The 23008-nt window shown below is 47.8% G+C and overlaps 1 protein-coding gene across 1 annotated transcript in view; it reads right to left on the bottom strand.

Moving 5' to 3' along the window:
* kifc1 (kinesin family member C1) overlaps positions 1-23008 on the bottom strand; it is a 102609-nt gene that overhangs the window by 30162 nt on the left and 49439 nt on the right. The window contains exons 8-10 of the mRNA XM_073036434.1: positions 21495-21662; positions 2232-2351; positions 1635-1751 (exon numbers count right to left, since the gene is read on the bottom strand). Of these exons, the coding sequence (XP_072892535.1) occupies positions 1635-1751; positions 2232-2351; positions 21495-21662 (405 nt within the window). The remainder of the gene's footprint in view (positions 1-1634; positions 1752-2231; positions 2352-21494; positions 21663-23008) is intronic.

Here is a 23008-nt window from a genome sequence, read left to right as displayed (position 1 = left end):
CGTACATGGCTTGTAGAGGATGGGGAGTAACGTACATGGCTTGTAGAGGATGGGGAGTAACGTACATGGCTTGTAGAGGATGGGGAGTAACGTACATGGCTGGTAGAGGATGGGGAGTAACGTACATGGCTGGTAGAGGATGGGGAGTAACGTACATGGCTGGTAGAGGATGGGGAGTAACGTACATGGCTTGTAGAGGATGGGGAGTAACCTACATGGCTTGTAGAGGATGGGGAGTAACGTACATGGCTCGTAGAGGATGGGGAGTACCGTACATGGCTCGTAGCGGATGGGGAGTATCGTACATGGCTTGTAGAGGATGGGGAGTAATGTACATGGCTTGTAGAGGATGGGGAGTAATGTACATGGCTTGTAGAGGATGGGGAGTAACGTACATGGCTGGTAGAGGATGGGGAGTAACGTACATGGCTCGTAGAGGATGGGGAGTAATGTACATGGCTCGTAGAGGATGGGGAGTAACGTACATGGCTCGTAGAGGATGGGGAGTAACGTACATGGCTGGTAGTGGAAGGGGAGTACCGTACATGGCTCGTAGAGGATGGGGAGTAACGTACATGGCTCGTAGAGGATGGGGAGTAACGTACATGGCTTGTAGAGGATGGGGAGTAACGTATGTGGCTGGTAGTGGAAGGGGAGTACCGTACATGGCTTGTAGAGGATGGGGAGTAACGTACATGGCTTGTAGAGGATGGGGAGTAACGTATGTGGCTGGTAGCGGATGGGGAGTAACGTACATGGCTTGTAGAGGATGGGGAGTACCGTACATGGCTCGTAGAGAATGGGGAGTAACGTATGTGGCTGGTAGTGGAAGGGGAGTACCGTACATGGCTCGTAGAGGATGGGGAGTAACATACATGGCTTGTTGAAGGGTGACTATTGACACTGATCAAGAGCGGTACAAATGCACAGTCCCGGAACGCAGTGTCACAGGTAGACAAGATGATAGAAGTGGCTTCTTGTCGGCTGATCAGTTCGTATCTAGTACAGTAATAGCCATTCCTTGTTGAGGGGTAAAATGCAAAGTTCCCGGAAAGCAGCAAGCCAGGTACACAGGGTGGTGAAGGTGGCTTCTTGCCCTCATCAGTGGCGGCATCGAGTACAAAAGGTGGGATGTTATACTGCAGTTGTAAAGCGAATGATGCCATTAAGCTAAAGTGCAGGAAAGATTTACAAAGGAATTGCCAGAACTCGAGGGACTGGACAGGTTAGGAGAACACAGTGGTCTGAGGGGTGATCTTATAGCGGTGTATTACGTCAGGAGAGGCAGAGGTATGGTGAACGTTCACAGTCTTTTCCCTCGGGCCTCGAGGGCAGAGGTTTCGGGTGAGAAGGGAAAAAATTAGTAGGAAGTTGAAGGGTGAAACTTTCCAGACTAGGTGGTTGAGGCAGGCACAACAAGAAACACCTTATGGATGGGAAAGGTTTACACTGGGATGCTCTAATTTGTCCAAGCTGCCTGCGTGTTCTGTTTCTGTGCAGTATGACTGGGAGATGATTGGAGCCACATTCACCCGGATCAGCACCTTGCTCACTCGCCCTGACCAGTTTGCACGCAGCATGTCAGATGGTGTCACACTTACAGCAAGTGTCAATGCTGAAAATGTCTACGTTACCTGTACCAGCTGAGAGATATCTTCAAACACTTCATCCTGCTTCGCCATTGGCTGGAAAACACGGTCGAAACTGAAGTTATATTTCGCATCTTCCTTGCGGTTGTGCCCAGCGCGAGCCTTTTGGAGCAGGAGAAAAATTGAAGGAAGTTCAGTGTGCAAGAGCTGAAGATCAAGTCTTCGCCCTGACTCTCAGGTACATTTTCAGTCCCATGATTGAACTTCGTACTGCGGTTTTGCACAATTTAGAAGCAACTACCACTAACAACTAACCTCAGAAATATGGAATATAACAGTAAAGGCCCTTCAGCCCACTGTGTTGTGCCAACCCTTTAACCTACTCTCAGATCAATCTAACCATTTCCTTCCACGTACACCTCCATGTCTCTATCACCCACATGCTTACCGGTCAGGAACATGCAGCAACTGCAAACAAGCTCCAGTTGTTCCAATCCTCAGCACTAACTGGTTTGACATGTAACAAGTCAGAGGTGAGCCTTCGTTTATGGCTTTTCTCAACACACTAGGCCACGCATCATGGTGACACCGCACTTAGCAGCCTTATGGACAGCGTACACAGCGTACACAGCTTCAGCTTACCTCTTGCTTCAACAGGGTAATCACCTTCTCATCACTGGGCGAGAACTGAATATGCACCATGTTGTTATCTCCATCCAGCTCCAGGAGTGGCCGAACTCTGCAGATGACACGGATGTTCCCCTGCAGGGAGCACAACAGACAGAAACGTCACTGTACAGAGAGAAAGAGCACAGAAACGTCACTGTACAGAGAGAAAGAGCACAGAAACGCCACTGTACAGACAGAAAGAGCACAGAAACGTCACTGTACAGAGAGAAAGAACACAGAAACATCACTGTACAGAGAGAAAGAGCACAGAAACGTCACTGTACAGAGAGAAAGAGCACAGAAACGTCACTGTACAGAGAGAAAGAGCACAGAAACATCACTGTACAGAGAGAAAGAGCACAGAAACGCCACTGGCTGTATACCAGTAGCAATTCAGTCCAGCTTGATTGTGTCATGAAAACGGATCAAACCACTCATTGTTGCACAGCGAACTCCAACATTCACAGTAGTTACTACATATACATTGCACTTAAAGCTCTCGAGGCTGACTATACCATGGAACACTCCTGGACCCTCCTCCAGGCTGACTATACCAATGACCACACCTGGACCCTCCTCGAGGCTGACTATACCAATGACCACACCTGGACCCTCCTCGAGGCTGACTATACCAAGGACCACACCTGGACCCTCCTCGAGGCTGACTATACCAAGGACCACACCTGGACCCTCCTCGAGGCTGACTATACCAAGGACCACACCTGGACCCTCCTCGAGGCTGACTATACCAAGGACCACACCTGGACCCTCCTCGAGGCTGACTATACCAATGACCACACCTGGACCCTCCTCGAGGCTGACTATACCAAGGACCACACCTGGACCCTCCTCGAGGCTGACTATACCAAGGACCACACCTGGACCCTCCTCGAGGCTGACTATACCAAGGACCACACCTGGACCCTCCTCGAGGCTGACTATACCAAGGACCACACCTGGACCCTCCTCGAGGCTGACAATACCAATGACCACACCTGGACCCTCCTCGAGGCTGACTATACCAATGACCACACCTGGACCCTCCTCGAGGCTGACTATACCAAGGACCACACCTGGACCCTCCTCGAGGCTGACTATACCAACGACCACACCTGGACCCTCCTCAAGGCTGACTATACCAAGGACCACACCTGGACCCTCCTCGAGGCTGACTATACCAATAACCACACCTGGACCCTCCTCGAGGCTGACTATACCAATAACCACACCTGGACCCCCCTCGAGGCTGACTATACCAATGACCACACCTGGACCCTCCTCGAGGCTGACTATACCAATGACCACACCTGGACCCTCCTCGAGGCTGACTATACCAATGACCACACCTGGACCCTCCTCGAGGCTGACTATACTAATGACCACACCTGGACCCTCCTCGAGGCTGACTATACCAAGGACCACACCTGGACCCTCCTCGAGGCTGACTATACCAATGAACACTCCTGGACCCTCCTCGAGGCTGACTATACCATGGAACACTCCTGGACCCTCCTCGAGGCTGACTATACCAATGACCACACCTGGACCCTCCTCGAGGCTGACTATACCAATGAACACACCTGGACCCTCCTCGAGGCTGTCTATACCAATGACCACACCCTGTACCACACCTGGACCCTCCTCGAGGCTGACTATACCATGGAACACTCCTGGACCCTCCTCGAGGCTGTCTATACCAATGACCACACCTGGACCCTCCTCGAGGCTGACTATACCAATGACCACACCTGGACCCTCCTCGAGGCTGACTATACCAATGAATACACCTGGACCCTCCTCGAGGCTGACTATACCATGGAACACTCCTGGACCCTCCTCGAGGCTGACTATACCAATGAACACACCTGGACCCTCCTCGAGGCTGACTATACCATGGAACACTCCTGGACCCTCCTCGAGGCTGACTATACCAATGACCACACCTGGACCCTCCTCGAGGCTGACTATACCAAGTACCACACCTGGACCCTCCTCGAGGCTGACTATACCAATGACCACACCTGGACCCTCCTCGAGGCTGACTATACCAATGACCACACCTGGACCCTCCTCGAGGCTGACTATACCAATGACCACACCTGGACCCTCCTCGAGGCTGACTATACCAATGAATACACCTGGACCCTCCTCGAGGCTGACTATACCATGGAACACTCCTGGACCCTCCTCGAGGCTGACTATACCAATGAACACACCTGGACCCTCCTCGAGGCTGACTATACCATGGAACACTCCTGGACCCTCCTCGAGGCTGACTATACCAATGACCACACCTGGACCCTCCTCGAGGCTGACTATACCAAGGACCACACCTGGACCCTCCTCGAGGCTGACTATACCAATGACCACACCTGGACCCTCCTCGAGGCTGACTATACCATGGAACACTCCTGGACCCTCCTCGAGGCTGACTATACCAATGAACACACCTGGACCCTCCTCGAGGCTGACTATACCATGGAACACTCCTGGACCCTCCTCGAGGCTGACTATACCAATGACCACACCTGGACCCTCCTCGAGGCTGACTATACCATGGAACACTCCTGGACCCTCCTCGAGGCTGACTATACCAATGACCACACCTGGACCCTCCTCGAGGCTGACTATACCAAGTACCACACCTGGACCCTCCTCGAGGCTGACTATACTAATGACCACACCTGGACCCTCCTCGAGGCTGACTATACCAATGACCACACCTGGACCCTCCTCGAGGCTGACTATACCAATGACTACACCTGGACCCTCCTCGAGGCTGACTATACCAATGACCACACCTGGACCCTCCTCGAGGCTGACTATACCAATGAACACACCTGGACCCTCCTCGAGGCTGACTATACCATGGAACACTCCTGGACCCTCCTCGAGGCTGACTATACCAATGACCACACCTGGACCCTCCTCGAGGCTGACTATACCAATGACCACACCTGGACCCTCCTCGAGGCTGACTATACCAATGACCACACCTGGACCCTCCTCGAGGCTGACTATACCATGGAACACACCTGGACCCTCCTCGAGGCTGACTATACCAATGACCACACCTGGACCCTCCTCGAGGCTGACTATACCAATGACCACACCTGGACCCTCCTCGAGGCTGACTATACCAAGTGCCACACCTGGTCCTGGACCCTCCCCTCCCTCGATCGTTCATGGATCCAGTTTATAACATTATTATCCATATCTTTGATACAGATGACAAACAACAAAAGACCTCACACCAACTCCTGTGGCAGTCCGCTCATCACAGGCCTCCAGTCAGAGGCGCGATCACCCAGCACCACTCTCTGGGTTCTCCCGCAGAGCCAATGTCGGATCAATTTACTACCTCCAGGAGGGGTGCAGGTGTGGTACAGGGTGTGGTACTTGGTACAGTCAACCTCGAGGACCCAGCACCACTCTCTGGGCTCTCCCGCTGAGCCAATGTCGGATCCAATTTACTACCTCCAGGAGGGGTGCAGGTGTGGTACAGGGTGTGGTACTTGGTACAGTCAACCTCGAGGACCCAGCACCACTCTCTGGGCTCTCCCGCTGAGCCAATGTCGGATCCAATTTACTACCTCCAGGAGGGGTGCAGGTGTGGTACTTGGTACAGTCAGCCTCGAGGAGCCAGCACCACTCTCTGGGTTCTCCCGCAGAGCCAATGTCGGATCCAATTTACTACCTTACCTGGATTGCCAAGTGACTGAACCTTCTTGACCAACCTCCGCTGTGGGACCTTGTCAAACATCCACTGCCTTCAACCTTACTGGTAAACTTTCCCCAAACACTCTAAGGCTGGTTATTCCCAACTTGCCACGCACAAAGCCATGTAGACTCTCCATAATGAGCCCATCTATCCAAATACTAGTACATCGAGCCCCACAGAATACCTTCCAATAACTTCCTCACTTCTGATGTCAGAAACTAATATCCTGGCTTATGCAGTCGTATCTGCATCCAAACTTCAGACAAGAGGTCCCGGGTTGGAATCCGGCCGACTTTTTGCAGCTTTCCATCCGTGCTGGGTTGAGTGTCGAGCTCGCAACTCGGCCTCAGAAAAGAGACAAACATAAAGAAATGGAAGGTTGTCGCCCAACAAGTCTCTTCTTTCTTCAGGTCCAAAAGAAAAACTTGTCAGGCCCTGGGGATTTATACACCTGAATTTTCCTCAAGACAGCAAACACCTCCTCTTCTGTAACTTGAAAAAACTCCATGACCTACTGCTGCATTACCGTGCTTCTATAGACTATTTCCCAATTGAATACAAATGCAAAAACTCAATTTAAGATATTCACACTTACCAATCCCATCAAAATTAGCCTTTCCCTAATTTAGAATCTTAACTCAAGAACCAGATCTATCTTTTTCCATGATCATCTTGAAACTAATACCATTGCAATCACTTGATGCAATGTGATGCCCCGACACAAATTTTGTCACCAGCGCTGACATATTCCCTAACAGGAGACCTAGATGGGACTTCTATGTACTGTTTACCAAAATTCTCTGGACTCTGGGCAGGTCCCGGTGGATTGGAAGAAGGTCGATGTCACGCCACTGTTCAAAAAAGAATGCAGGCAAAAGGCAGGTAACTATAAGCCAGTTAGTTTAACATCTGTGGTTGGGAAAAAGCTTGAAGCTATCATTAAAGAAGAAATAGTGAGGCATCTGGAAAGAAATGGATCCACCAGACAGACGCAGCATGGATTCAGCAAAGGCAGGTCCTGTTTGACAAACTTACTGGAGTTCTTTGAGAGCAGAGAGTTGGGATTCGAGGGTGTTACTCTGGTTGGCAATCAGTGGTGAGTGAAGTGTCGCAGGGGTCAGTGCTGGGCCCCCAACTGTTCATGATATACATTAACGATCTGGGAGAGGAGACCAAGTGTAGTGTATCTAAGTTTGCTGATAATACTAAATTGAGTGGAAAAGCAAATTGTGCATACGATATGGAGAGAGATATAGATAGGTTAAGTGAGTGGGCAAGGGTCTGGCAGATGGAGTACAATATTGGTAAATGTGAGATCATCCACGTTAGAAGGTAAAATGGAAGAGCAGATTATTATTTAAATGGTAAAAATTGCAGCATGCTGCTGTGCAGAGGGATTTCGGAGTGCTTGTTCATGAATCACAAAAGGTTGGTTTGCAGGTGCAACAGGCTATCAAGAAGGCAAATGAAATGTTGGCCCTCATTACTAGAGGGATTGAATTTAAAACCAGGGAGGTTATGCTGCAACTGTACAGGGTTCTGGTGAGGCTGCACCTGGAGTACTGTGTGTGCAGTTCCGGCCTCCGGAAGGATGTATTGGTTTTGGAGGCGGTGCAGAGGAGGTTCACCAGGTTGATTCCAGAGATGAAGGGGTTAACTTATGAGGGGAGATTGAGTTGCCTGAATTGCAGTACTTGCTGGAATTCAGAAGGATGTGAGGAGATTGCATAGAAACATATAACAGTATGAAAGGGATAGATAAGGAAAGTTCTTTCCACTGGTAGGTGAGTCTAGAACTAGGGGACATAGCCTCAAGATTCAGGGGGGGTTGATTTAGCATAAAGATGAGGAGGAACTGCTTTTCCCAGAGTGGTGAGTCCGTGGAATTCTCTGCCCAATGCAACAGTGGAGGCTATCTCAGTAAATATATTTAAGACCAGGTTGGATAGATATTTTCATAATAGGGGAATTGAGGGTTATGGGGAAAAGGCAGGTAGGTGAGAATGAGTCCATGGTCTGTGATCTTATTGAATGGTGGAGCAGGCTCGACAGGCCAGATGGCCGACTCCTGCTCCTATCTCTTATGTTCTTATGTTTAAGGAAACTTTACTGAACATATTTGTAAAGATTTTCCCCATTCAGCCCTTAAGGGATTTCCAGTCAATATGTGGAAAGTTGAAAAGCCATGTTTCTTGCAACAGTCTGTGATCTCCCTACAAATTTGTTTCTGTAGGTCCCACAGACAGTTGGGTGGTGTTTAATAGAGCCCCATTAACATGGTCATACCTTTCCTATTCCTCAGTTCCACCCACAATGCCCCAGTAGACAAACTTTATAATCTGTCTTGACTGTTATGACATTTTCCCTGACTAATAACGCCACTTCTAGTAATGCACAATAAATGTGCAGACTATTTTCTAAACAGGGAGAAAATCCAAAAGTCTGAGATGCAAAGGGACTTGGGATTCCTTGTACAGAACATCCTAAGGGCTAACTTGCAGGTTGAGTCGGTGGTGAGGAAGGTAAATGCAATGTTAGCATTCATTTCAAGAGGTCTAAAATACAAGAGAAGGGATGTGACACTGAGGCTTTATAAGGCACTGGTGCGGCCTCTCCTTGAGTATTGTGAACAATTTAGGGCCCCTCATCTGAGAAAAGATAAGCTGGCATTGGAGAGGGTCCAGAGGAGGTTCACAAGGATGATTACATAAATGAAAGGAATGTTTGATGGCTCTGGGTCTGCATTCAGAAGGATGAGGAGGGATCTCATTGAAATGTTTTGAATGTTGAAAGGCCTAGACCATGATCAGAGATCCTCATCACTCACGACACAAAGGCACACACACACACACACACCCAAACAGTAGTAAAGCTGTGACAGGAGATGAGGAAAGCATACCAAGCGGACAATAGTCGGGGGGGGGGGGGGGTTAGTACGCAGGTAGATTGGGAAAATCAGGTTGCAGCTTGATTCCAGGGGGGGGAATTTCTGGAGGGCCTACAAGATGGATTTTTAGAGCAGGTCATAGTTGAGCCCACTCAGAGACATAGAAACATAGAAAACCTACAGCACAGTCAGGCCCTTCGGCCCACAATACTGTGCCGAACCTGTACTTACTTCAGAAATTACTCTCTATTTTTCTAAGTTTCATGTATCTATCCAGGAGTCTCTTAAAAGACCCTATCGTATCAGCCTCCACCACCGTCGCCAGCAGCCCATTCCACACTCACCACTCTCTGCATTGAAAACTTACCCCTGCCATCTCCTCTGTACCTACTCCCCAGCACCTTACAACTCTGCTGGCAGCCCGTTCCACACTCACCACTCTCTGAGTAAAAACTTACCCCTGACATCCCCTCTGTACCTACTCCCCAGCACCTTACAACTCTGCTGGTAGCCCGTTCCACCCACTCACCACTCTCTGAGTAAAAAACTTACCCCTGACATCGCCTCTGTACCTACTCCCCAGCACCTTACAACTCTGCTGGCAGCCCGTTCCACCCACTCACCACTCTCTGAGTAAAAACTTACCCCTGACATCCCCTCTGTACCTACTCCCCAGCACCTTACAACTCTGCTGGCAGCCCGTTCCACACACTCACCACTCTCTGAGTAAAAACTTACCCCTGACATCCCCTCTGTACCTACTCCCCAGCACCTTACAACTCTGCTGGCAGCCCGTTCCACCCACTCACCACTCTCTGAGTAAAAACTTACCCCTGACATCTCCTCTGTACCTACTCCCAAACACCTTAAAACTGTGTCCTCCTGTGTTAGCCATTTCAGCCCTGGGAAAAAGCCTCTGACTATCCACATACTCAATGCCTCTCATCTATCAGGTCACCTCTCATCCTCCGTCGCTCCAAGGAGAAAAGGCCAAGTTCACTCAACCTGTTCTCATAAGTCATGCTCCCCAATCCAGGCAGCATCCTTGTAAATCTCCTCTGCACCCTTTCTATGGCTTCCATGACCTTCCAGTAGTGAGGTGACCAGAATTGAGCACAATACTCCAAGTGGGTCCAATATAGCTGTAACATTACCTCTCAGCTCTTAAACCCAGTCCCACGGTTGACGAAGGCCAATGCACCGTATGCCTTCTCAACCACAGAGTCAACCTGCGCAGCAGCTTTGAGTGTCCTATGGACTCGGACCCCAAGATCCACACAGCCAAGAGTCTTACCATTAATACTATATTCTGCCATCATATTTGACCTACCAAAATGAACCACCTCAATTTCTTGGGTTATCTCTACTCCCTTTCTTGGATAAGGTGACAACATCTGCAACACTCCAATCCACTGGAACCTCTCCCATCCCCATTGATGATGTAAAGATCATCACCAGAGGCTTAGCAATCACCTCCCTCGCCTCCCACATCACCTGGGGTACATCTCATTCAGTCCCTGAGACTTATCCAACTTGATGCTTTCCAAAAGCTCCAGCACTTCCTCTTTCTTAATATCTACATGCTCAATCTTTTCTGTCCACTGTAAGTCATCCCTACAATCACCAAGATGCTTTTCCATAGTGAATACTGAAGCAAAGTATTCATTAAGTACCTCTATCTCCTCCGGTTCCATACAGATTTTCCACTATAACACTTGATTGGTCCTATTCTCTCATGTCTTATCCCCATTCGGCCCATCGAGTCTGCTCCGCTATTTTATCATGAGCTGATCCATTCTCCCATTTCTCCCATGTGGCTGATCCACACCCCCACCTTCTCACCATAACCTTTGATGCCCTGACTACTCAGATACCTATCAATCTCTGCCTTAAATACACCCAATGATTTGGCCTCCACTGCCACCCATGGCAACAAATTCCATAGATTCACCACCCTCTGGCTAAAAAAACTTCTTCGCATCTCTGTTCTGAATGGGCGCCCTGCAATCCTCAAGTCATGTCCTCTCGTACTAGACTCCCCCACCATGGGAAACAACTTTGCCACATCCACTCTGTCCATGCCTTTCAACATTCAAAATGTTTCTATGAGGTCCGCCCTCATTCTTCTAAACTCCAAGGAGTACAGTCCACGAGCGGTCAAACGTTCCTCATATGTTAACCCTCTCATTCCCGGAATCATTCTAGTGAATCTTCTCTGAACCTTCTCCAATGTCAGCACATCCTTTCTTAAATAAGGAGCCCAAAACTGCACACAGTATTCCAAGTGAGGTCTTACCAGTGCCTTATAGAGCCTCAACATCACATCCCTGCTCCTATACTCTATTCCTCTAGAAATGAATGCCAACATTGCATTCGCCTTCTTCACCACCGACTCAGCCTGAAGGTTAACCTTAAGGGTATCCTGCATGAGCACTCCCAAGTCCTGTTGCATCTCAGAACTTTGAATTCTCTCCCCATTTAAATAATAGTCTGTCCATTTATTAATTCTACCAAAGTGCATGACCGTACACTTTTCAACATTGTATTTAATTTGCCACTTCTTTGCCCATTCCCCCAATCTATCCAAGTCTCTCTGCAAACTCTGTTTCCTCAGCACTACCGGCCCCTCCACCTATCTTTGTATCATCAGCAAACTTAGCCACAAAGCCATCTATTCCATAATCCAAATCGTTGATATACAACGTAAAAAGAAGCGGCCCCAACACGGACCCCTGTGGAACACCACTGGTAACCGGCAACCAACCAGAATGAGATCTCTTTATTCCCACTCTCTGCTTCCTGCCAATCAACCAATGCTCTATCCACATATGTAACTTTCCCGTAATTCCATGGGCTCTTATCTTGTTTAGCAGCCTCATGTGCGGCACCTTGTCAAAGGCCTTCTGAAAATCCAAATACACAATATCCACTGCATCTCCTTTGTCTAGCCTACTTGTAATTTCCTCAAAAAATTGCAATAGGTTTGTCAGACAGGATTTTCCTTTAAGGAAACCATGCTGAGTTCTGCCTATCTTGTCATGCCTCCAGGTAATCCGTAACCTCATCCTTGACAATTGACTCCAACAACTACCCAATTACCAATGTCAAGCTAACAAGTTTATAATTTCCTTTTTGCTCCCTTGTCCCCTTCTTAAATAGCGGAGTGACATTTGCAATCTTCCAGTCCTCCATAACCATACTAGAATCTATTGACTTTTGAAAGATCATTGCTAATGCTTCCACAATCTCCACAGCTACTTCCTTCAGAACACGAGGGTGCATTCCATCTGGTCCAGGAGGTTTATCTACCCTTAGACTATTCAGCTTTCTGAGTACTTTCTCTGTTGTAATTGTGACTGCGCACACTTCTCTTCCCCGACACCCTCGAGTGTCCGTTATACTGCTCATGTCTTCCTCAGTGAAGACTGATGCAAAATACTCATTCAGTTCCTCCACCATCTCCTTATCTCCCATTACAATTTCTCCAGCATCATTTTCTTTTGGTCCTGTATCTATTAACACCTGTCTTTTACTCCTTATATACTTGAAAAAGCTTTTAGTATCCTCTTTGATATTATTTGCTAGCTTCCTTTCATAGTTCATCTTTTCCCTCTTAATGACCTTCTTAGTTTCCTTTTGTAAGCTTTTAAAAACTTCCCAATCCTCTGTCTTCCCACTAATTTTTGCTTCCTTGTATGGCCTCTCCTTTGCTTTTACTTTGGCTTTGACTTCTCTTGTCAGCCACGGTTGCATCCTTTTTCCATTCGAAAATTTCTTCTTTTTTGGAATATATCTGTCTTGCACCTTCCTCACTTCTCGCATTAACTCCAGCCACTGCTGTTCTGCCATCCTTCCCGCTAGTGTCCCTTTCCAGTCAACCTTGGCCAGTTGCTCTCTCACGCCACTGTAATTTCCTTTACTCCACTGAAATACCGACACATCGGATTTCGGCTTCTCTTTCTCAAATTTCACAGTGAACTCAATCATGTTATGATCACTGCCTCCTCAGGGTTCCTTCACCTCAATCTCTCTTATCACCTCTGGTTCATTACACAATATCCAATCCAGTATGGCGGATCCCCTAGTGGGCTCAACAAGCTGTTGTAAAAAGCCTTGGGGTAGAATACCTTGGGGTTTTCCTTAATCCTGCTTGCTAAGGCCCCTTCTGACTCTCCAAATTTCATTCTTAAGCTCCTTCCTGCTAGCCTTTTAATCTTCTAGATCTTTATCATTACCTAGTTTTCTGAACCTTTCGTAAGCTTTTCTTTTCTTCTTGACTACATTTACAATAGCTTTTGTACACCACAGTTCCTGTACCCTACCATCCTTTCCGTCTCATTGGAAAGTGCCTGTGCAGAATTCCATGCAAATATCACCTAACATTTGCCACATTTCTGACGTACATTTCCCTGAGAACATCTGTTCCCAATTTATGCTTCCAAGTTCCTGCCTGATAGCCTCATATTTCCCCCTACTCCAATTAAACACTTTCCTAACTTGTCTGTTCCTATCCCTCTCCAATGCTATGGTAAAGGAGATAAAATTGTGATCACTATCTCCTATCTCTCCCACTGAGAGATCTGATGCCTCACAAGGTTCATTTCCAATACCAAATCAAGTATAGCCTCTCCTCTTACAGGTTTATCTACATATTGTGTCAGGAAACCTACCTGAACACACCTAACAAACTCTACCCCATCTAAATTCTTTGCTCTAGGGAGATGCCAATCTGTATCTGGGAAATTAAAATCTCCCATCACGACAACCCTGTTATTATTACACCTTTCCAGAATCTGTCTCCCTATCTGCTCCTCGATGTCCCTGTTACTACTGGGTGGTCTATAAAAAACACCCAGTAGAGTTATTGACCCCTTCCTGTTCCTAACTTCCACCCACAGAGACTCAGTAGACAATCCCTCCATATCTTCCTCCTTTTCTGCAGCCGTGACACTATCTCCAGTCAGCAGGGCCACGCCCCCACCTCTTTTGCCTCCCTCCCTGTCCTTTCTGAAATATCGAAAACCCGGCACTTGAAGTAACCATTCCTGTCCCTGAGCCATTCAAGTCTCTGTAATGGCCACCATATCATAGCTCCAAGTACTGATCCACGCTCTAAGCTCATCCACTTTGTTCATGATGTTTCTTGGATTAAAATAGACATATTTCAAAGTGCATCCCTTCTCCATCACCTGCCAATCCTCTTCCCACACTCTCTACAACTTTTCCCTATTTGTGAGCCAGCTGCCCATTCCTCAGTCTCTTCAGTTTGGTTCCCAACCCCCAACAATTTGAGTTTTAAACTCTCCCCAGTAGCCTTAGCAAGCCTCCCCGCCAGGATATTGGTCCCCCAGGGATTCAAGTGCAACCCGTCCTTTTTGTACAGGTCATTCCTGCCCCAAAAGAGGTCCCAATGATCCAGAAATCTGAATCCCTGCCCCCTGCTCCAATTCCTCAATAGACAATAGACAGTAGGTGCAGGAATAGGCCATTCGACCCTTCTAGCCAGCACCGCCATTCACTGTGATCATGGCTGATCATACACAATCAGTACCCCGTTCCTGCCCTCTCCCCATATCCCTTGACCCCGCTATCTATAAGAACTCTATCTAACTCCCTCTTGAATGCATCCAGAGACTTGGCCTCCACTGCCTTCTGGAGCAGAGCATTCCACATATCCACCACTCTCTGGGTGAAAAAGTTTTTCCTCATCTCTGTTCTAAATGGCCTACCCCTTATTCTTAAACTGTGGCCTCTAGTTCTGGACCCACCCATCAGCAGGAACATGCTTCCTGCCTCCAGCATGTCCAATCCCTTAATAACCTTGTATGTTTTAATCATATAAGATTATTAGCGACCTCAGCGACACATTTATCCTCCACCTCACTCTATTCAAATACTCACTGTCGCGTGGCACAGGCAGTAATCCTGAGATTACTACCTTTGAGGTCCTGCTTCTCAACTTTCTTTCTAACTCCCTGTCGTCTGTTTTCAGGACCTATTCCCTTTTCCTGCCTATGTCATTGATGCCAATATGACCACAAACTCTGACTGTGCACATTCTCACTTCAGGATATCATGGATACGATTAGAAACATCCCAGACCTTGGCACCTGGGAGGCATTATTATGGGTACCATTAAAGGGTACTATTCGTGCTCCTTTCCTGCTAGTCCTCTATCACTGCTGCCTTCTTCCTTTCCCGACCCTTCTGAGCTATAGGGCCAGACTTGTGACAGAGGCACGGCCACTGCTGCTTCCCCCAGGTAGGCTGTTTCCCCCAACAGTACTCAAACAGGAGTACTTATTGTCAAGGGGTACAGCCACAGGGGTACTCTCTAGTACCTGACTCTTCCCCTTCCCTCTCCTGACTGTGACCCATTTCTCTGCCTCCCGTGGCCCCGGTGTGACCACCTGTCTGTAACTCCTCTCTATCAACTCCTCACTCTCCCTGACCAGACAAAGGTCATCGAGCTGCAGTTCCCTAACTCAGTCCCTTACGAGTCGCATCTTGATGCACCGGGTGCAGATGTGGCCGTCTGGGACCTCCCACTTCTTTCCTAACTCCCTGTATTCTGCTTTCAGGACCTCCTCCCTTTTCCTACCTATGTTGTTGCTACCAATGTACCACGACCTCTGGCTGTTCACCTTCCCACTTCAAGGTATCATGGATGCGATCGGAAACATCACAGACCCTGGCACCATGGCACCTGGGAGGCAAACTACCATCCGCGTTTCTTTCCTGCGTCACCAATCTGACCCCTAACTATAGAGTCCTCTATCACTGCTGCCATCTTTTTCCTTTCCCTACCCTTCTGAGCTATAGGGCTGGACTCTGTGCCAGAGGCGCGACCACTGTTTCTTCCCCCAGGTAGGCTGTTTCCCCCAACTGTACTCAAACAGGAGTACCTATTGTTAAGGGGGACAGCCACTGGGGTACTCTCTAGTACCTGACTCTTCCCCTTCCCTCTCCTGACTGTGACCCACTTGTCCCGGAGTGACCACCTGCCTATAACTCCTCTCTATCAACTCCTCACTCTCCCTGACCAGGCGAAGGTCATCGAGCTGCAGCTCCAGTTCCCTAACCCGGTCCCTGAGGAGCTGCAGCTTGATGACCTGGTGCAGATGTGGCCGTCGGCTGGCTGAGGGTCTCCCGGACTTCCCACATCTAACACACAGTACAGAACACCGGCCTCACAGACGTACTTCCTGTTTCTATTCTTCACAGATAACCTACCTCGCCTCGACCTGTTGTCGCCTAAGCCCCGTTGAGCCAAAGCCCCCCAGCTCCGACACCCGCTCTATAAAGGTGCCTTCCTTTTAAACTCTTCCCCCGGTCTAACTCGCTGTTGTCTACGTGCTTGTGCAGTCGTGCCTCGATCAAGGATCAGCTATTCTGGATTGGGTGTTGTTCAATGAACCAAAATTGACTAGAGAGAACATAGAACAATACAACACAGTACAGGCTCTTCAGCCCACGATACCCTGCCTCCCATATAGCCCTCCACCTTAAATTCCTCTGTATACAGAGACTGTCTAGTAGTCTCTTACATTTCTTAAAGAGCTTAAGGTAAAAGAACCCTCAGGGGCAAGTGATCCTCGTATAATAGGTTTCACCCTGAAATTTGGGAAGGAGAAGCTAAAGATAGATAGATCAGTATTACATTGGGGTAAAGGGAATTACAGAGCCACGAGAGGAGCTGGCAGAGAGGATGACAGAGGTAGTCATGGGGGAGCAAGGAAATGGCAGACAAACGGAACAGCCTCAAAGCAAGAGGAGGAGAGTGAAGGGCTAAAGGCATCTCGGAGAGAAGTCATTTTTTTTTAACTGCTCGGGGAAAAGAGGCTAGACTGTGCAGGCGCATGACGTAGCGCGCCAAAGGTTTAAAAAGAAAGACTGCCATATACAACGGCCATCGTCGGAGTGGACTGAGTCAGAGTGGGAAGGCTGTGGCTCGACAGGCTTTGGCGTGAACAGGCAGAGGCGAGGGTAGGTTCCGACCGGTAAGTTTTGTTTTGTTTAGAGTAGAGAGATGTCAGGCAGGATGTTGGAATGCTCCTCGCAGGATGTGGGAAGTCAGGGAGATCTCCGGTGTCCCTGACAATGACACCTGCAAGAAGTGCATCCAGCTGCAGCTCCTAACAAACCGCGTTTGGAACTGCAGCAGGAGCTGGATGACCTCCGGATCATTTGGGAGACTGAGCAGTTTATAGATAGTAGCTTCCGGGAGGCTGTTACGCCAAAGGAGCAGCACACAGGTAATTGGGATACCGTCAGGCGAAGGAAGGGGAAAGGGCAGGCAGAGCAGGGCTCACCTGTGGCCATTCCCCTCAATGAAAAGTATACCGGTTTGGATACTGTTGGGAGGGATGGCTTACCTGGGACAAGCTGCGGCAGCCGGATCTCTGGCACTGAGTCTGGTTCTGCAGTGCAGAAGGGAGGGAGGAAGAAGAGGAGAGCGGTAGTAATAGGGGACTCCATAGAGGTACAGACAGGAGGTTCTGTGCTTGCGACAGAGACTCCCGGATGGTTTGTTGCCTCCCAGGTGCCCGGGTCAGGGATGTCTCTGATCGCGTGCACAGCATTCTGAAATGGGGGGATGAGCAGCTAGATGCCATGGTACACATCGGTACCAATGACGTAGGAAGAAAGAATGAGGAGGTCTTGAAGTGTGAGTATAGAGAGCTTGGTTGGAAGTTAAAAAGCAGGACCTCGAGGGTGGTAATCTCAGGATTGCTACCTGTGCCACGTGCTAGTGAGGGTAAGAGTAGGATGCTCTGGAGGATGAACACGTGGCTGAGGAACTGGTGTGAGGGGGGCAGGGTTTCAGATTTCAGGATCATTGGGACCTTTTCTGGGGCAGGTGGGACCTGTAGAAGAGAGACGGGTTACACCTGAACTACAGGGGGCCCAATATCCTTGCAGGGAGGTTTGTTATTGCTGTTGGGGAGGGTTTAAACTAGATTTGCAGGGGGATGGGAACCAGAGTGCAACGGGGGTAAAAATGCCAAGTCACAAATGGAAGGTTGTGTGTGCTGGTAATAATCTTCTGAGGTGTGTGTATTTCAATGAGAGGAGTATTGTGGGAAAGGCAGATGAGCTGAGGGCGTGGATTGACACATGGAATTATGACATTGTAGCCATTAGTGAAACTTGGCTACAGGAGGGGCAGGACTGGCAGCTTAATGTTCCAGGGTTCAGATGTTTCAGACGTGATAGAGGCAGAGGGATGAAGGGTTGGGGGGGGGGGGGGGCATTGCTAGTCAGGGAAAATGTTACAGCAGTGCTCAGGCAGGACAGATTAAGGGCTTGTCTACAGAGGCCATATGGGTGGAGTTGAGAAATAGGAAAGGTATGACCACATTAATAGGGTTGTTTTATAGACCACCCAATAGTCAGCGAGAATTGGAGGAGCAAATCTGCAGAGAGATAGCAGACAACTGCAGGAAACATAAAGTTGTGATAGTAGTGGATTTTAATTTTCCACATATTGATTGGAACTCCCATACTGATAAAAGTCTAAACTCTATTTTAGAGTTTGTAAAATGTTTTCAGGAAAGTTTTCTAAATCAATATATAGAGGTACCGACTAGAGAGGATGCAATACTAGATCTCCTATTAGGAAATGAGTAGGGCAGGTGATGGAAGTGTTTGTAGGGGAACACTTTGGTTCCAGTGATCATAACGCCATTAGTTTCAACTTGGTCATGGATAAAGATAGATCTGGTCCTCGGGTTGAGGTTCTAAACTGGAAAAAGGCCAAATTTGAAGAAATGAGAAAGGATCTAAAAAGCGTAGATTGGGACAGGTTGTTTTCTGGCAAGGATGTGATTGGTAAATGGGAGGCCTTCAAAGGAGAAATTTTGAGAGTGCAGAGTTTGTATGTTCCTGTCAGGATTAAAGGCAAAGTGAATAAGAATAAGGAACCTTGGTTCTCGAGGTAATAAGGTGCTTGAGGAGTATAAAAAGAGTAAGAAAATACTTAAGAAAGAAATCAGGAGATCTAAAAGAAGACATGAGGTTGCTTTGGCAGTCCAGGTGAAGGATAAACCTAAGAGCTTCTACAGGTATATTAAGAGCAAAAGGATAGTAAGGGATAAAATTGGTCCTCTTGAAGATCAGAGTGGTCGGCTATGTATGGAACCAAAAGAAATGGGGGAGATATTAAATGGGTTTTTTGCGTCTCTATTTACTAAGGAAACTGGCATGGAGTCAGCGGAAATAAGGAAAACAAGTAGTGAGGTTATGGAACCTATACAAATTGAAGAGGAGGAGGTGCTTGCTATCTTGAGGCAAATCAGAGTAGATAAATCCCCAGGACCTGACAGGGTATTCCCTCAGAACTTGAAGGAGACTAGTGTTGAAATTGCAGGGGCCCTGGCAGATATGTTTAAAATGTCAGTATCTGCAGGTGAGGTGCCGGAGGATTGGAAGATAGCTGATGTTGTTCCGTTGTTTAAAAAAGGCTCTAAAAGGAATCCAGGAAATTATAGGCCAGTAAGTTTGACGTCGGTAGCAGGTAAATTCTTGGAAGGAATACTAAGAGATAGGATCCACAAGTATTTAGATAGACAGAGACTTATTAGGGAGAGTCAACATGGCTTTGTGCGTGGTAGGTCATGTTTAACAAATCTATTAAGAGTTTTTCGAGGAGGTTACAAGGAAAGTGGATGAAGGAAAGGCAGTGGATGTTGTCTACATGGACTTCAGTAAGGCCTTTGACAAGGTCACGCATGGGAGGTTAGTTAGGAAGATTCAGTCGCTAGGTTTACATGGAGAGGTAGTAAATTGGATTAGACATTGGCTCAATGGGAGAAGCCAGAGAGTGGTAGTGGAGGATTGCTTCTCTGAGTGGAGGCCTGTGACTAGTGGTGTACCACAGGGATCAGTGCTGGGTCCATTGTTATTTGTCATCTATATCAATGATCTGGATGATAATATGGTAAATTGGATCGGCAAATTTGCTGATGATACAAAGATTGGAGGTGTAGTGGACAGTGAGGAAGGTTTTCAAAGCTTTCAGAGGGATTTTGACCAGCTGGAAAAATAGGCTGAAAAATGGCAGATACAGTTTAATATAGACAAGTGTGAGGTATTGCACTTCGGAAGGTCAAACCAAGGTAGACCATACATGGTAAATGGTAGGACACTGAGGAGTGCAGTAGAACAGAGGGATCTGGGAATACAGATACAAAATTCCCTAAAATTGGTGTCACAGCTAGATAGGGTAGTAAAGAGAGCTTTTGGTACATTGGCCTTTATAAATCAAAGTATTGAGTATAAGAGTTGGAATGTAATGGTGAGGTTGTATAAGGCATTGGTGAGGCTGAATTTGGAGTATTGTTAGCAGTTTTTGTCACCAAATTACAGGAAGGATATTAATAAGGTTGAAAGAATGCAGAGAAGGTTTACAAGGATGTTGCTGGGACTTGAGAAACTGAGTTACAGAGAAAGGTTGAATAGGTTAGGACTTTATTCCCTGGAGCGTAGGAGAATGAGGGGAGATTTGATAGAGGTATATAAAATTATGATGGGTATAGATAGAGTGAATGCAAGCAGGCTTTTTCCACTGAGGCTAAGGGAGAAAAAACAGAGGATATGGGTTAAGGGTGAAGGGGGAAAAGTTTAAAGGGGACTTTGGGGGGAGTTTTTCACACAGAAGGTGGTGGGAGTGTGGAATGAGCTGCCAGATAAAGTGGTAGATGCGGGCTCACTTTTGACATTTACGAAAAACTTGGACAGGTACATGGATGAGAGGTGTATGGAGGGATATGATTCAGATGCAGGTCAGTGGGACTAGGCAGAAAAATGGTTTGCCACAGCCAAGAAGGGCCAAAAGGCCTGTTTCTGTGCTGTAATGTTCTATGGTTCTATGGTAAGCATTTTGCATTAGCCTTCACTGCGGAAGACACTAGCAGTGTGGTGGAAGCTCACAGGGAAAGTATCGGTAAAACGCGCTACAAGAACAAGTGGTTGGATCACTCAGAAGGTATGAAGGGAGAAGACAACGGGCAGGCCACATCTCCTGCAGCTGCATGAGAAAATACCACCACTTGCATTCACAAATGCAGATTGGGTCACCCAGAGCCATACAACATGGAAACAGGCCTTTCAGCCCAAATAGTCCATACTAGCCAAGATGCCTCTCTCCCTACCCCACCGAGTTAGTGCCATTTGCTTATCCATATCCAAGTTGCCCCTACACCCACACCTGTGTAAATGTCTCAAACTCTAATTGTGCCCACCCCTATCATTCTCACTGGCAGCCTGTTCCATACTCACCACCCTGTGTGAAAACCTGGCTCCCTTTTAATCTATGCCCTCCAGTTTCAGAACTACTATCTTGGAAAAAGACTGTGATCATCCTCATGAATTTTTAAATCTCTTCAAGTCATCTCTCAGCTTCCTGTGCTCCTGGGGAAATAGTTCCAGCCTTCCATGCTATGAGAATCACTGCACTTACTCACCCAGGCAGACCTGGCTGACGGCCTCAAATATAAAGCAGATCACCAGCCCTTGCAGGCTCTCCTGCTTGTCCCCTACATGGAGCTGCAGTGAATTCAATTCCTCAAGGATTACAAGGTTCTCCTTGGGTGAGTGAAAATGCCATGACTGCTTGGGCCCACTGTACCTTCAGCTCTTGTACTGTATTGTGCAATCGTCGTCTTTCCAGCTCCAGATTTGTAAGTGTCTGCTCCATACTTTGTAGTTTATCTTCCTGATTGGCAATGATCTTCTGCTGTTCCTCCACACACAAAGTCTTTTGCACAAGCTCCTCCTCTTTGCGTGATAATGTGGTCTGGACAGAAGAGCAACATGGCTAATCAGTATTGTCGTACACATTAGTAGACATGATGCACGCCACCTGGTCACGGAAAAACGGCATAAACGCTAGAGATTCTGCAGATGCTGGAAATCCAGGGCAACACACACAAACTGCTGAAGGAACTCAGCAGATCATCTGTGGAAATGAATAAACTGTTAACGTTTCGGGCGAAGACCTTTCTTTAGGACTGGAAAGGAAGGGGAAAGATGCCAGAATAAAAAGATGGGGGGAGGGGAAGGAGGCCAGCTGGAAGGTGATAGGTGAAGCCAGGTGGGTGGGAAAGATGACTGACTGGAGAATAAGTTATCTGATAAGAGACGAGTGTGGAGAAAGGTGGTGGTGGGGGGCAGGGGGAAGTGATGCGCAGATGAGAAGAAAGAAGCCAGAGTGAGGGGAGAAAGAGGGAGAAATATATCCATGCGATGAGGTTGAAGGCTACCCAGACAGAATAAGGTGTTGCTCCTGCATCATGAAGATGGCTCCATTGCAGCACAAGAGGAGGAAATGGCATAGACTCAGCAACATCTGAAATATCTCCTAACAGTATCAGCACCAAATCTAAAGATAATGTTGGCAATTGCACCTACTTACAGAGGGTTCACAGCTCGGTAACACAGAGGGTTCACAGCTCGGTAACACAGAGGGTTCACAGCTCGGTAACACAGAGGGTTCACAGCTCGGTAACACAGAGGGTTCACAGCTCGGTAACACAGAGGGTTCACAGCTCGGTAACACAGAGGGTTCACAGCTCGGTAACACAGAGGGTTCACAGCTCGGTAACACAGAGGGTTCACAGCTCGGTAACACAGAGGGTTCACAGCTCGGTAACACAGAGGGTTCACAGCTCGGTAACACAGAGGGTTCACAGCTCGGTAACACAGAGGGTTCACAGCTCGGTAACACAGAGGGTTCACAGCTCGGTAACACAGAGGGTTCACAGCTCGGTAACACAGAGGGTTCACAGCTCGGTAACACAGAGGGTTCACAGCTCGGTAACACAGAGGGTTCACAGCTCGGTAACACAGAGGGTTCACAGCTCGGTAAAGAAGATGCAGAGTTTGAACCCCAAAAGGACTTCACACAGGTCACAAGCAGTTCCAGATACTTGTCTGATGTCACTTGTAACTGAGACTTGAGAAAGGCACAAGCTTCACATGGGGAAAGTTACAGGTTGCTGGAGATTGGAGAAGATTCTTCACTGTCTCTCTAAACAGAACCGTTGAGAATTTGAGTCAGATTTCTGCAGGCTGCAGTTTTTATCCTTGAGTACAGAAGGTGATCAAATCAGAAGGCTAAGGCTTGCTTTGGCTGAAGGGCCA

This window comes from Hemitrygon akajei, chromosome 2 (assembly GCF_048418815.1).
Source record: "Hemitrygon akajei chromosome 2, sHemAka1.3, whole genome shotgun sequence".
Classification (NCBI taxonomy): domain Eukaryota; kingdom Metazoa; phylum Chordata; class Chondrichthyes; order Myliobatiformes; family Dasyatidae; genus Hemitrygon; species Hemitrygon akajei.
The sequence above is the reverse complement of the archived record's forward strand: the minus strand, read 5'-3'. Positions and strand labels throughout refer to the sequence as shown.